We start from the raw sequence: 13,704 nt of genomic DNA, 5'->3' as shown, positions 1-13,704 counted from the left end.
TTATTTTTAAGGGAGTCCTTTTTTCAAATCAGGACAAAAGCAAAACCAAAGGATGGAAGAGTTAAAGTGGCAGTGGGGTGCACAATAGTGAAAAATGGACAAATCATATAGTGATAGATTTTACTTAGTGTTGGAGGCTTTTGTGTAATTTACTGCCAAATATGTTTACTGTCACACTGAAAAATGAATAACTTACGTACTTAAAGGCCATTTTATTTTTTATGTACATAAACAAAAGGGTGGTCCCTGATTTTGCACTGCTCTATGATATATTGCTAGGTGTATCAAAATTGCAATATGTAGTCATGTAACTGCAACTGAACATTCTGTGTTTATCAGGCAGCCCTGCTATGCTCCCCAATTTCTTATTACACAACCCAATACAGCTTACATCCTCCAGCAGAGGGCAGCATAGCCAACCTATAAGGAGGAGACAGTGGGGTGAAACTGCACTGGTGGCAAACTCTTGTCTCAGGTAAGGTGAAACAGAATACAGATCACTGCACTGACCTGTCAGGAGATAAAGAGCCCTCAGACGAAATGCCGTGGTAGGGGGACGGCGTGAGGCGAGTGTCTGGACGGAATTCTTTGTCATACGCCATCATGTTCCACTCCTGTCGACGATTCCGAGCTTTCCGCACTTTCTTCACCTCCCGAGTGGGGTCTTCTAGGTGTTTCTGCTCTTGCTGAGAAGGACAGAAATAGAAAATGTGACTAATTCTACTTGTAGGAATTGTACACAGGACCTTAAGTAAAAGAAAGGGGGGGGTTGAGCGTAAATGCATTTGTTTTCAAATCATTAGGACCTTGGAGAGGCCCATGAATCTCTATATGACTTGTCTTTTTGTATGTTTGAACTAATGGAACCTTAATTAGACAATCAACCCATCAATCATGGGGTTAAATGTAATCAAGTTAACTGGTACTACAATCCTTACAAGTCTAAGGTCACTACTGTCACTATGTGAACATAATTATGTAATTACAACGCAGTTTTGTTGATTTTTTAAGAAAAAAGTTAATACATCTCTTACATTTTTCTGCAAATTTTAGTGCCCAGATTCTATTTATTACAGTATGCCGCATACTCTTAACATATAATATAAATTGTGCCACATCTTTTTTATGTTACATTCAGCAAATAAAGAGTAAGTGTACATTAAAATGTGCAGAAGTGTGCTCTCTTTTGATGTGTTAACTTATTTTCACCTAGAAAACTGATTAAACATAATTTGACCAGGATGCATGAACCTTTACATAATTACATAGATGCACTACACATAATGCATTGCATTTACATTTGTTTATGTTTTTACTTTCTGCAAAACAAGACAACTCAGAGGAGTAATGTTTTGTTGAATTCACAGCATGATAAAAGTATCTCCATGCACACTTACAAACATACATATGGATTTAAAGTTTAGAATCCACACATTTGCAAGACATAATAAATATGAAATTATGAAATTTAACTAAAAAGATTTAGCTAAAAAAAGTGCATTTCCTGAGGAAAATGCAGAATGACTGTGCTGCTTAAGGAATTCCCAGTTGGCTACTAGGGTGTTGCCCAATGATTACTGTGATACTGTAGTGGCTACAAAGGTGTTGCTAAGTGATTGCTATGGCATCCCAGTTAGTGGCCAAGGTTATGCTATGGTGTCCAAGGTAGATGCTTTAGTGTTGCAAGGTGGTTGCCATGGTGTCTGTGGTGGCTGACAGGGTGTTAATAGGTGGTTGCTATGGTACCCAATATGGTTGCTAGGGTTTTACTAGGGTGTTACTGGTGGTTCCTTTGGTATCCCTGCTTGGTTGCTTGGGTGTTGCTAGGTGGTTGCGATGGTATCCCAGGTGATTTCTAGGGTGTTGCTAGGTGTTATTATTTAATAGCTATTGAGGCTTAGATAGTTGCTAGAGTGCTGGGAGGTGATTGCTAGTGTGTTGCTATGTTGTCGCCCTGATATTCTATGTGGTCCATAAAATGATGCTTGTGTAGTTTTATCATCATGATCAGTGGGTTGCCCACCGTTTACTCCTATGGGGAAAAAAATTCATAATTTAATGATCATTGTGCTTATAATGCCAAGATATTCGTTAAGATCTAGATGTAACATATTTAACTTTATAACAGTGCCTGTGTTGAAATTGCAGTGAACAGTTTTGAGTGGACAGACTACAGTAAGAGGACAGATTCATGACTCAATGTTAGTGCTTTTTTAGTCAATTTGTGCAGTTCAGCTGCTGAGAGAGAGAGAGAGAGACACAGAGAGACAAACAGCGAGGAAGAGTGGCAGAATGGGTCGTCTGCTGGCGCGCCATCTGTGCCTGTCAAAAATCCAGCACTTCAGCTTTAACGGGGAGAGGCGTACCATTTTAAACCTGTACTGCACTCACAAATGGCACTTCATTACAGAGCTGACTACTTACAAAACACACACTCTCTTTCTCTCTCTCCGCCTCCCCCTCTCTGTCTTCCCTCTCTCTCCTTCTAATTCTCTATTCCTCGCAGCCCTTTTCCTCTCTTGCTCTGTTGGCAGTGCTGCTGTCAAAACACACACACTGTCAGTGGAGCAGATTAGAGAACTTCAACACAGACAGACGAAGAGGAGCAGAACAGTAATCCTGGCAAAACTAATGACGAGAGAGAGAGAAAGAGAGAGAGAGAGAGAGAGAGAAAGAGAGAGAGAGAGAGAAAGAGAGAAAGAGGCAGAGAAACAGAGACAGGGAATAAAAGAGAGACTAATGGGGGAAAGAAAAAAGAGCAGTAGACAAAAGCAAGCGAGAGAGAACAGAGAGAGAAGAGGCTACAGCTACAAAGAGCAAAAGAGACATGGAAAGAAATGGCAAGAGAGAGAAAAAAGTGAGAGCACGAGAGAGAGAGCGCAAGAGACAGCGAAAGGGAGAAAAAGAGCGGGAGTTAGAGAGACAGAGAGAGAGACAGTGAGACGGTGAAAAAGAGAACGAAACAGTCAGCGAGAGAGCAAAAAACTAGGATGCATGACATCACATACACCCCTGCCCCCCCACCCCCACACACATAGTGTACCTTCTGTCGTCTCTTCTCCTTCCTCTTGTTCTCGGTGGCCTGCAGCATCTTTTCCTTCCACAGGTCGAAGAAGTATGAAGGATCTGTGTAGAACTTGAGGCCATCCTTCTTGTCGTCTCTGTGCAGCAGCAGAAAACAAGGAAAACTCAAGACTCACTCCGTCTGACCGATCCTACACAATCGGACTACAGTTCGGTATTATAGTTCCAAATTTGTAACTTCAGTGGTAAAGCACAGCCTTGAGTTATGTCAAAAATCGAGAAACAACTATCTGTACAATGCTGCTCATTTCTGAGAGAACAGTTCTGATTTACCACAGGGTGTGATAACAACGATGTTCAGAAACGTCATTCAATTTTACCCCATGAGAAAAACTGCCCAGAGCTCCTGCAGAATACTGACCACTTCAGAAGTCTGCTATGTCAGTGGTTAATCTAATGTGTAAAGCCTTTTGTCCTGAAATTCTAAACAATGGGAGAGTATCCCATTTTTGGCAGTCTCTACTCAGATACCATGAAAAAAAACATTCTAATTGGACAGTTTTCCATTGACCATTTCAAGATCTCGACCCTTTGGTTTCTAGCCAACACTTAAAATTACAGGCATTAAATTTTTACTGTAGATAAATCATTAGGCTTCCAATGAAGTCCTAGAAGGTCGTGAGAGCTCCCCAGTGGGTACTTGTTTTTGGATTTTATTTAAATATACACACACTATATAAAATACACTATATTTTTAAAAGTATTCACTCACCCATCCAAATCACTGAATTCAGGTGTTTCAAACACTTCCATGGCCACAAGTATAGAAAACCAAGCACCTAGGCATGCAGACTGCTTCTACAAACATTTGTGAATGAATTGGTGGGGAGATCACTGAAATCCAGCATGGTACCGTGATAGGATGCCACCTGTGCAACAAGTCCAGTCGTGAAATTTCCACAGTCAACTGTCAGTGGTATTTTAACAAAGTGGAAGCAGTTGGGAACAACAGCAATTCAGCCACGTAAAATGACACTGCATAGTGCACAGAGGTTGCCAACTTTCTGCAGAGTCAATCGCTACATACCTCCAAACTTCATGTAGGAACAGTTAGGGGATGGCCCCTTCCTGTTCTAACATGACTGCACACCAGTGCACAAAGCAAGGTCCATAAAGACATGGATGAGTGAGTTTGGTGTGGCAGAACATGACTGGCCTGCACAGATTCCTGACCTCAGCGTGATAGAACACCTTTGGGATGAATTAGAGTGGCGACTGTGAGCCAGGCCTTCTCGTTCAACTTCACTGTCTGACCTCACAAATGCGCTTCTGGAAGAATGGTGAAGAATTCCCATAAACACACTCCTGTGGAAAGCCTTCCCAGAAGAGTTGAAGCAGTTATAGCTGCAAAGGGTGGGCCAGCATCATATTAAACCCTATAGATTAAGAATGGGATGTCACTCAAGTTCATATGCATTTGAAGGCTGATGAGCGAATACTTTTGGCAATATAGTGTATATATATTAATCACCACCATGATGACTTTATGAATAGCTCTTATTTATTGTGAACACAATTTAAATGACACAGTTACTACGTTTAATTAATCTGCCCCATTATGTGTGTAAATCTGAGATGGATATACGCACTGGAAGTACATTAAATTAATAAAAAAATTGTCTGAATACTTGTTTCCCCTTCACTGTAAATCTGACAAAGGTTTCGCAAAGCAACAACTAGGTCCCCAACAACCAGTTTCATGTAAAATAGGCGTACAGATCACAGCTGAGCAATATATTGTTGTTGGATTTGCTGTACTGACCTTGCAGTAGACCGCAATGAGCCACCTAACAATCACTAAATGTGCTGGGAAAATTCTGACAATTCACCTAAGAGTATGGGTGCTTTACAGGTGTTTTGATGGAGAGTGTCATGATGCTACTACTCTGCAGCTTCACAAGTTTCAACTAATTGGTAGGAAGCTGTAAAGTGAAGAAATGTTAGATACACATAGCTGTAGAAGATTCCATAATGACTGAGGAAGCTATGGAACAATGAAGGCTGTCACACACAAACGCAAAGCAAAAAATTAAATGAAAATGCAAAATATTTGGACATGATTTTTTCACATCAAAACTACACACACTAGATGTGACTAGTGTGCAAAAAATTAGCAGAATATATATCAACCATATCAAAAAAAGCCTCATTTGTGGTGAACAGCATTCATTCCTAATCTGACTATAACAGATGTACAGACTGTTAGAACTGCCTGGATTATTTAGTGTAGTTTATAGCAAGATTTAGATTGCTGTAAAATATGCATCTACATTATGTAACAAGCGCTCAAATGAAGGCTGTCTGTTTCCTGATTGTAAGTTATTCAAATTCAGAAGTAGAGGCAGATAATCATCTGCTTTTCAGATAATTTCATTGGGAACAAATCTTGGATACTGTGGAGATATGCACTTACACAGAGATCTCTTGGCACTGAAAAGTTGAACTACAGGATTCTGCAGTGCTATAATTCACATCTATCATTCGGCAAATGAAGCATATTTATAAAGACATACAACTCGTATTATATGAGCAACCAAACATTGGATCTGTTCAAGCTCTTTCTTGGCCCAATAAGGACACTGTATGGTGTCGGTATTCTGCTGACCTGTATGGAGTAAGGATGTTGAGAGGAGGTGGTTTGTCACAGCGTTGATACATCTCCATGACTGAGTTCAGGATGGAGTTTCTGGAGACCACCTGTTGGTCCTGAATGGTGGAGCTCTTGAAGGCCTTCCTCATGTTGATGTCCTGCAGGGACACTGCGAACACGAACGAGAAGAAATGTTTCAACTGACTGGGCTGGACACCAGCATCTCTACATTCACAAGCTCGATTAATTGTGTCTGTATCTAATAAAATGCAGTCCACACACTCAGTAAACTCAGTGTGCAAGATGTCTAAAAAACCCTGAGACAGTTTTATATGGTAGTGTTGTAGTCAAGACCACTAGAGGTGAACCCAAGTCAAGAATAAGACTTGGACACACCGAGTGCAAGTTAAGACCGAGTGGTGAGACAGACATGAGACCAAAACTACACTTTGCTTGTTACACTTTGATTAGTACAGTCCCCCACGTTTTAAACTTTATACAAAATATATAAATATATTTATATATATAAATATATAAAAAAATAAAATAAAATGTGTCTTGGTATGTTATGCACATGTGTTGTTTTTCTGTTGTATTTTCTATTCTGTTCTATTTTAAAATTAGTAGAAGAAATGCCATATTTAAGCTCTCTGTAGACAGATAGACAGATAGTCCAGGTGCACTGATCATGAATTTTTATGGCTAATTTTTTTTTCAGTTTCTTTAGAGCCAAAGTAACCAATAGCCAAAGCTCACACTGTGTGGGATAAATAAACAAATGAGTAATAAAGCTGCAAAAAGTTGCAACATAAATGACATTATTTTCTCTGTAACAGGCTCAATTTTTTAAAATGATAAGTTTTACTCTTTTTCAACATGTTAAACTTTACACCCTGTAGTAACTTGTTTTCACTTGTTTTATTATCTTTGTAGATAGAAATGTAATAAGGCACTCAAGGCCAGAGTTACAGTAATTTACCATGATTTTTGTTCGGCGCGTGAAGCGGCGACAACATACGATATGATAAAATACGACACTGTTCAATACATCATTTCATTTATTATTAATAATAATAGTAATATGCTTCCGCATGCTGCAGTATGCCTGGCTTCTGCCAAGAAATAATGTATTAGTGTGTTTAGTGTAGGCTCTTTTGGCGGGGACTCATGGACTTTTAGTCACCCATCATTGTATACTGCAGTGATTTCATTAACCTTTTTTGTCATATACTCATGGCCAGCAGTGAATAGCCTAATGAAGCAACTGTTTCATGTAGAAACGTTCAGTTTATAAAAAGCTTTTGCTTATCAAATTACCACTGCTACAATAATGACAATTTGTTGTTCGGAATGGGTCCCAGGTATTCAAACAGCAGTCCATAATGAACCACTCATTTTTGCAATGTTACAAGCCCTTTTAAAGGTTAATAAGTCAAAGCTAAGTCTGCTGTTTAAAAGGTTAATGCATATTATGAATAAGAAGAGACTCAGAATCACGAGAGATGTAATGGTAATTAAAAGCCTTCTGCAGCACTGTTAAATAACCCAGCTAGCGTAGCATCCTAAGCACTAATTACAGCATCTGGCCTGTCAGCTGCTCTGCTCCCGCTATTACAGTGGTCTGCGCATTATGCATGCTTTAGTTACGCAAGGGTCTGCCTCAGTGAACTACCGATGGCAGTGCTTTTAACAAGGCCCTGTGTGTGTTTGTTCTGAGGCAAGTCTGTGTCACACAAGATCAGCTCACAGTGTGTGTGTGTGTGTGTGTGTGTGTGTGTATTTTTGTGTGTGTACGTGTGTGTGTGTACATGTGTGTGTGTGTGTGTGTGCTCATGATCCAGACGCCACTGAACATGCTGTAGCTCTCCCACACAAAGCATGAGAACTACCCTGAGGCCTGTTGTTTCAATTCTCTCTCTCTCTCTCACACACACACACACATACACACACATTATCTCTTTCTCTCTCTCACACAAACACATCTATCTATCTATCTATCTATCTATCTATCTATCTATCTATCTATCTATCTATCTATCTATCTATGCATCCATCCATCCATCCATCCATCCATTCTCTATCCATCAGGGTCAAGATTGAAACTGGACAATTTTAGCTGCAAAGAAAAAGTCAGAAATCGGCAATTTTTTTTTTAATTTGTCCATTATATATTTAGATGTAAATTATATAACGCAAGTAAGTGCACTCACACTGTATTTATACTACTGCTACAACTACAACAACATATCACAGCATAATTATGCATGACTCAATGTGGTAAACAGCCTTATTTTAAATAAAGGTATACATCTATATTTATAAATATAGATACAGATGCATTTATATATAGATATTTTATTGGAAGAATCAGGCTACTGCTTTTAATTTATTAATTAAAATACCTTTTTGGTCTAATAAAGAGGAAATAATGTCATTTATGCTGTGACCTTATTTAATAAAAAAACTTTACTTTTGTCCAATCTGGCATTAAAGAACCTGGAATTGTCCATAACATTTCATGAACATCTAACTATCTATCTGTCTGTCTGTCTGTTCAAAATGTTCAGCTCAGCAAATAAATGCAAATTATACACTAAAATCAGCAAAGAAATGACATATTTAGGTCTGTTTTCTGTGGAAGATGTGTTAACTTACAGGTGTCTAACATACAAAACCACATGCATACACGCTTACCCTCTTCAACAGTGGAGTCCAGTTGTGTAACCTTGACCGCCAACAGGTCCACTTTCTCCTGTAAGCTGTTCATACGCATATAGAAGCTGTTAGCTTCATTGAACAGCTCCCCAAAGATGTCCTCTGCATGTCTACCTGGATGACACACACACACACACACACACACGAAATGATTCAGTAAATTTCACTACAGTTTAATTAGATTCATAAACCTTATATTTTTACTTGTTTTTAAAAACTTCATTTAATACACAAATGTAACTAGAGTAACTAAAAATGACCATTTGTATAAAGTAGCGGAATACAGACAGTAAAGACGACGCACCAAAGTGCTTGTTTTTTTTCTTTTCTTATGTTTGAAAATAGCCAGAGAATAGGGTTCAATCCTCCACCAGGGCAAGCAGCTTATATTATACCAATAAGAGTCCTTGGGCAAGACCCCTAACACCACCTTGGCCTACATGTGTAAAACGATCAAATTGTAAGTCGCTCTGGATAAGAGCGTCTGCCAAATGGCGTAAATGTAAAGGGTTCTTTGAGGAACCATCATTTTTATGTGTGTAGGTGCTGTTCAATAATGCAGTAGGTGTAAAACTGCACTTACTGAGTCCTCCCAGCTGTTTGATGATGGCAGCCAAAGTACTGTTGGTCACACACTCCAGCTCACTGGTCACCCCCTCAGGCAGCGCCCCCCGGCAGAGGTGCCTGGGCTCGATACTCCGCTTCACCAGTGGCATGATTGCCCTGGACTACACACACACGCTGTGGAGAGAATGGAGGTACATTAACACAAAGTTTAACAACAGAAAACTTCCTGAATTCTTTGTGGCATTAAAGTCGCTGTTCAGAGAAACTTCTAAAGAACTATTTACAAGACATTTTCTTTCATTTGGTTTCTGAGATTTGCCTCTTTACTTTTGCACAGATATATACAAGTATATATCATATATAACCTAGTGAATGCACACACACTAGGGGGCAGTGAGCACACTTGTCCAGAGCAGTTCAGACACTTCAGTCACGTACTGTCGGCTCAGGGGATCAAACCAGCATCCTTCCAGTCACAGGGCTGGTTCCCTAACCTCCAGCCCATGACTGCTCATGTCATTTAGCATCTATTCGAGATTACTTATTTCAAAGCATGTGATGATTTAGGCATGCATGATGCTAACAGATGTCTCTATTACTTGTGAGCTACATTAGCCTCATAGTACCTCGTGGCCTTGAGCGCAAAACTAAAGATATATGTCTATATAGCCCGACAATCTCTGGACTAAGGGGAAAATTTTTTTTTTTTCACGAACTACTGCTTTAAGATCATAGCGCCTTTCATTGACAGCTGCAACACAGCAGTGCTCCAATACATTTGGCAGGCAGACATTTAAAGTGTGATATTTACCCAAACCAATATGGCTCATATGAACCTCGGCAATTCTTGTTGCTATAGCATCAAGCAGCACTGCCTTCTGCTGTGTTGGCTGTCATGGTAACTGGTTTTGATACCCACATTTGCCCAAAGCGAGTTTTATATGTGCACGTGTTCAACAGCACACTGACAAAAGCCTGTAGTCCAGTAGGAGAGTCCAGTACACTCTTAAAAATAAAGATTGCAGAAAAGAAAAAACCTTTAATAGACTGTTCTTTAAAAACCTACTTTTTAAATGAGATATGGAAGTGGGAACAACTTTTTAAAATTTATAGAACCTTCACATGAAGGTTTTAGGAAGATCCCTAAAACTTTACTGTGGCATGACCGCGCCCCCAGGCCCCAATGATGATGGCCGCGAGAGCTGGCAGGAAGGCGGGGCCCGAACAATCAGCAGCGACGAACCTCGGTGTAGATGGCAGGGAGAGAGCCGTGACTGTGGAGAGGGCGGAGCGCAAAGCCCAAGGTCTGCCGAGGTACGCGAGCAGGAGGAGGAGGACGAGGACGATGGTGCTGGCAACAAGAGGTACGAGGGCAAGGAGCGAGTCCCAAGCTGCCAGCTGGGGGCAGTGACAGGGAGGCGGAGCAGCGAGCTCTCATTCCCTCTCAGCTCGGGTGCTCACACTGATGCTGATGCTGATCTGGCTGGCAGCGTGAGCGCCTTTAAAAAGAGCCGAGCGGGAACAGAGAGTAAGAGAGAGGGACGAGCAGCGGACGACTGAAGAGTTGAAAAGCTTGAGTAAAAAGGACTGAAAAGTCTTGCTGGCTGAAGCCACTGAAAAATGACCAGTCTATCTTTGGTTTTGGCTTGAGTTTGTGCTCATTTGATGATTAAATAAAACATGGCAGCTGCAACACTGAATCCTGCCTCCAGCGGCCTCCTTGAGCCTGGGGTAGCACACGCAGTGCTACATTTACATCATGTGAACTTTTAAAATGTTCATCCTCAAAAATCTAATTTTCAAACAGTTCTTTAGGACACCAAAGTGGTTCTTCATGTTTTACCTTTTTTAAGCATGTAGGCCACTGCGAATGTGTGGAATCTGTTAAAGTGGTGCAAGAGCTAAAGACATCAAACGAGAGACTGTTTCTGATTACAGATGAAGCCAAGTCTTGGAGAGAACGTGATCAGAAAGCCATTCCTAAAACATGTTGTCTAGATATGCATTAAGCCTGGTCTTAGACTAAACTGGATTGCCAATGGTGACTCATCCTGGGAAAATCTTTTAAGTATAGACTTCATCAGGGTCTCAGAATCTGGCCTGGCCTAATTCTGTTTTGCGTGTCTTGGGATTATGACACATTTGTCCACATATAAATGAAATTCAGAGAATTCAGCCAAACCAACTGCTCTGTAAACTGCTGATTCATTTCCAGTAAGTAGAAACCACAGTACTGGAGAGGGCCAGGAAAAAAGGCTGTGCTGTTGAATGAGACTCCTGTTGACAGCAGACATAACAATAGTATCATTCATGCATGATTATAATTTTGTCGAGAAGGAGCCAGTGAGCACTCACAAGCCTCGTGTGGATAGAGAAGTGTCAATGAAGTCCTGAGATGAACTCAAGGTCAATAACACCCTGAGGCACACTTTGTGTCCGTATTCTGCGTTGGTGTATCTCTATGGTCATGTACGGTTGTCCTGTCAGGCTAATGGGTACTGACCATTTAGCCTTTCGCTTTCCCTGCCTGTGCTAAATGTAACCTGGCATTCCTTACACAGCAGGCCACTGCAGGTTTCAAAGACACTCACTTTCCTTTCCCTCAGTATAATACGTTGTTCTCTTTACCTTTTTATGTGTCTGGATTAAAAATAGAAATGTAAGTAACATCCTATAAATAGCAAGGCATATAAGACCATGCTCATTTTAACAGACTATACTTGCCAAAAGTGAACATCTAAAGCACATTCTGTGGTTTTAAAATGCACATCTACATAATTCTGGAGGCTACAGATACAAAATTTTCTCATCTATTCATCTCCCCAATTTTACTTGCGTCCAATTCCACCCACTTACTAGGTCCCCATCACACAATGCTACCAAGCTGGAAGCACATACAAATTCAACCACTGCAAACTGCCAAATGCAACATGATAGAACAGCCCAACACACTTGGAGGAGAACACTACCAATTCTGCCATGTCAGCTAACACATTGGTTAGGCCAATTACGCCGTCTTTCACTTTGAGCCACGGACAGCTGTGGAACCAGGGGGGTATCAAACTTGCAAATCACACAATAGTAGGGCCAGTTTGATAGCTGAACCAAATATGCATACTTTTTAGAGGAAATACAATTTGCAATGGAAGTGTAGGTAAAATTATTGGTTTATACTGGAATTATGCCACAATAAAGCCCTGTTTGAGCTGAAGTACTTTACAAGAAGGCTGTTTTCCAGCTTAGCCACAATTTACACCAATAATTACTGAGTAATCAATTCATACAGTGTTTTTGAAGCTTTCCTTGCTTTGTAGCTGTGGTTATGAACAGTCACAGGGAGACTGTGCACATGATGATGACTGATTCACAAGAGGATGTACAGAAAGACTTCAAAGCTCTTACTGTCCCAGGCTTATTATATTCCTAGGCTTAATATTCAGTAACAACGCAAACTGACTGAATTACTCTTAAGTAACAACAGTGAAGAAAAAATGGCTGGACGCACTGGCCACTCATGGCCACTTAACATGATGCTCTTGGCTGTTTTATGCTAAAAATTGTATTCTCTGTTCTTAGGTACCGCTGAGCATTGTGAAGGAAATAACCCCTAAAAATCTTTTTATAATTTTTCCATTCATATAAAGCAGCTGCCTGAGTTGGGTCCTGAATTGGGTCCGGAGTTGGGTCCTGGAATGAGTGCTGATGACAAAGCCAATTTCACTGGGGGAAACATAATTTTGTTATTCACCCTTGGACAGTTCTAGTTAATTCTGTATTCCATTCGATGGGATTTCATTTAATTAGGTTATATTTGTAGAGCACTTTTTACAACGCTCCTAATTCAGACCCCTAATGAGTTAGCCAAGGGTGACAGTGGGAGGAAAAACTTCCCAAGTGTGAGTCAGAAACACTGAGACTCAAAAGAGGAACCCATTCTGCTCTGCTTTGTACTAGATAGTGGAATTCTGATTCGACTGTTCTGACTGGATTGCACAGCGTTTTGAGTAGAAGTTATTTATTTTTGAGCATCAGTAAAAAAAAACTAAATATATTTGACATATTTTAACAGAAAATTGCACAGAAGCCTCAACAATTAAATATAACATGATATTTTGTCCACTTTTTGTGTGTCCACTCTTTGTCTTTATTACAGCTACCATTCTTCTATTCAAGTCCGAGTTCTAAATTCAGTCTTAGAAGCTGGTTGCATTTTCTGCTTGTTGTAATCCAAGTTAAATCCAAACGCATTCGGTGTTGTCAGGGTCTGGACTCTGGGGTGGACAGTCCATTGTTCTGAGAACACCAGTAGCTTCTTTATTTGTAATTTCCAAAGGCTCTCGTCTATTTTCTGTACTCAGTAATGCCTTTGTGACAGCTACACAAACTTTCAGACTCATAATGTTGCTGTCTTCTCTCAGCGGAAGGACGGTCAGAAACTGTGGATTTTTACAGATATGAAACAAGTGTAGCTTGATTTTCTCAAAGATGAAAGCTTTAAGTACTGTTATCTGATGGTGACAGTTTTGGTGGTCTACTAGGTCTTAGGTGTTGAGAGGCCCATTTTTTCTATGTCTTTCAATAGTTTTTGAACTCCTGTTTTTTCACTTATTTTTCTTTGTCTTTCTTCTTCATTATGCAAGTGGATTATCTAATCTCCTCAGAAATGCCTCCTGAAAATTAAATAACGTGTGCTGAAGTTTAGAAATTAAGTAAATTATGAGTGGTCCCGGAGTTTTGTCAAGTATTTT

The 13,704-nt window shown here is 40.1% G+C and overlaps 1 protein-coding gene across 1 annotated transcript in view; it reads right to left on the bottom strand.

Moving 5' to 3' along the window:
- si:ch73-362m14.4 (wiskott-Aldrich syndrome protein family member 3) overlaps positions 1-13,704 on the bottom strand; it is a 35,633-nt gene that overhangs the window by 6,538 nt on the left and 15,391 nt on the right. The window contains exons 2-6 of the mRNA XM_017701152.2: positions 8,973-9,130; positions 8,369-8,503; positions 5,690-5,843; positions 3,044-3,161; positions 511-686 (exon numbers count right to left, since the gene is read on the bottom strand). Of these exons, the coding sequence (XP_017556641.1) occupies positions 511-686; positions 3,044-3,161; positions 5,690-5,843; positions 8,369-8,503; positions 8,973-9,105 (716 nt within the window). The 5' untranslated portion in view covers positions 9,106-9,130. The remainder of the gene's footprint in view (positions 1-510; positions 687-3,043; positions 3,162-5,689; positions 5,844-8,368; positions 8,504-8,972; positions 9,131-13,704) is intronic.

This window comes from Pygocentrus nattereri, chromosome 16 (assembly GCF_015220715.1).
Source record: "Pygocentrus nattereri isolate fPygNat1 chromosome 16, fPygNat1.pri, whole genome shotgun sequence".
In the NCBI taxonomy this organism is placed as follows: Eukaryota; Metazoa; Chordata; class Actinopteri; order Characiformes; family Serrasalmidae; genus Pygocentrus; species Pygocentrus nattereri.
This window is presented reverse-complemented; position numbering and strand designations above follow the sequence as displayed.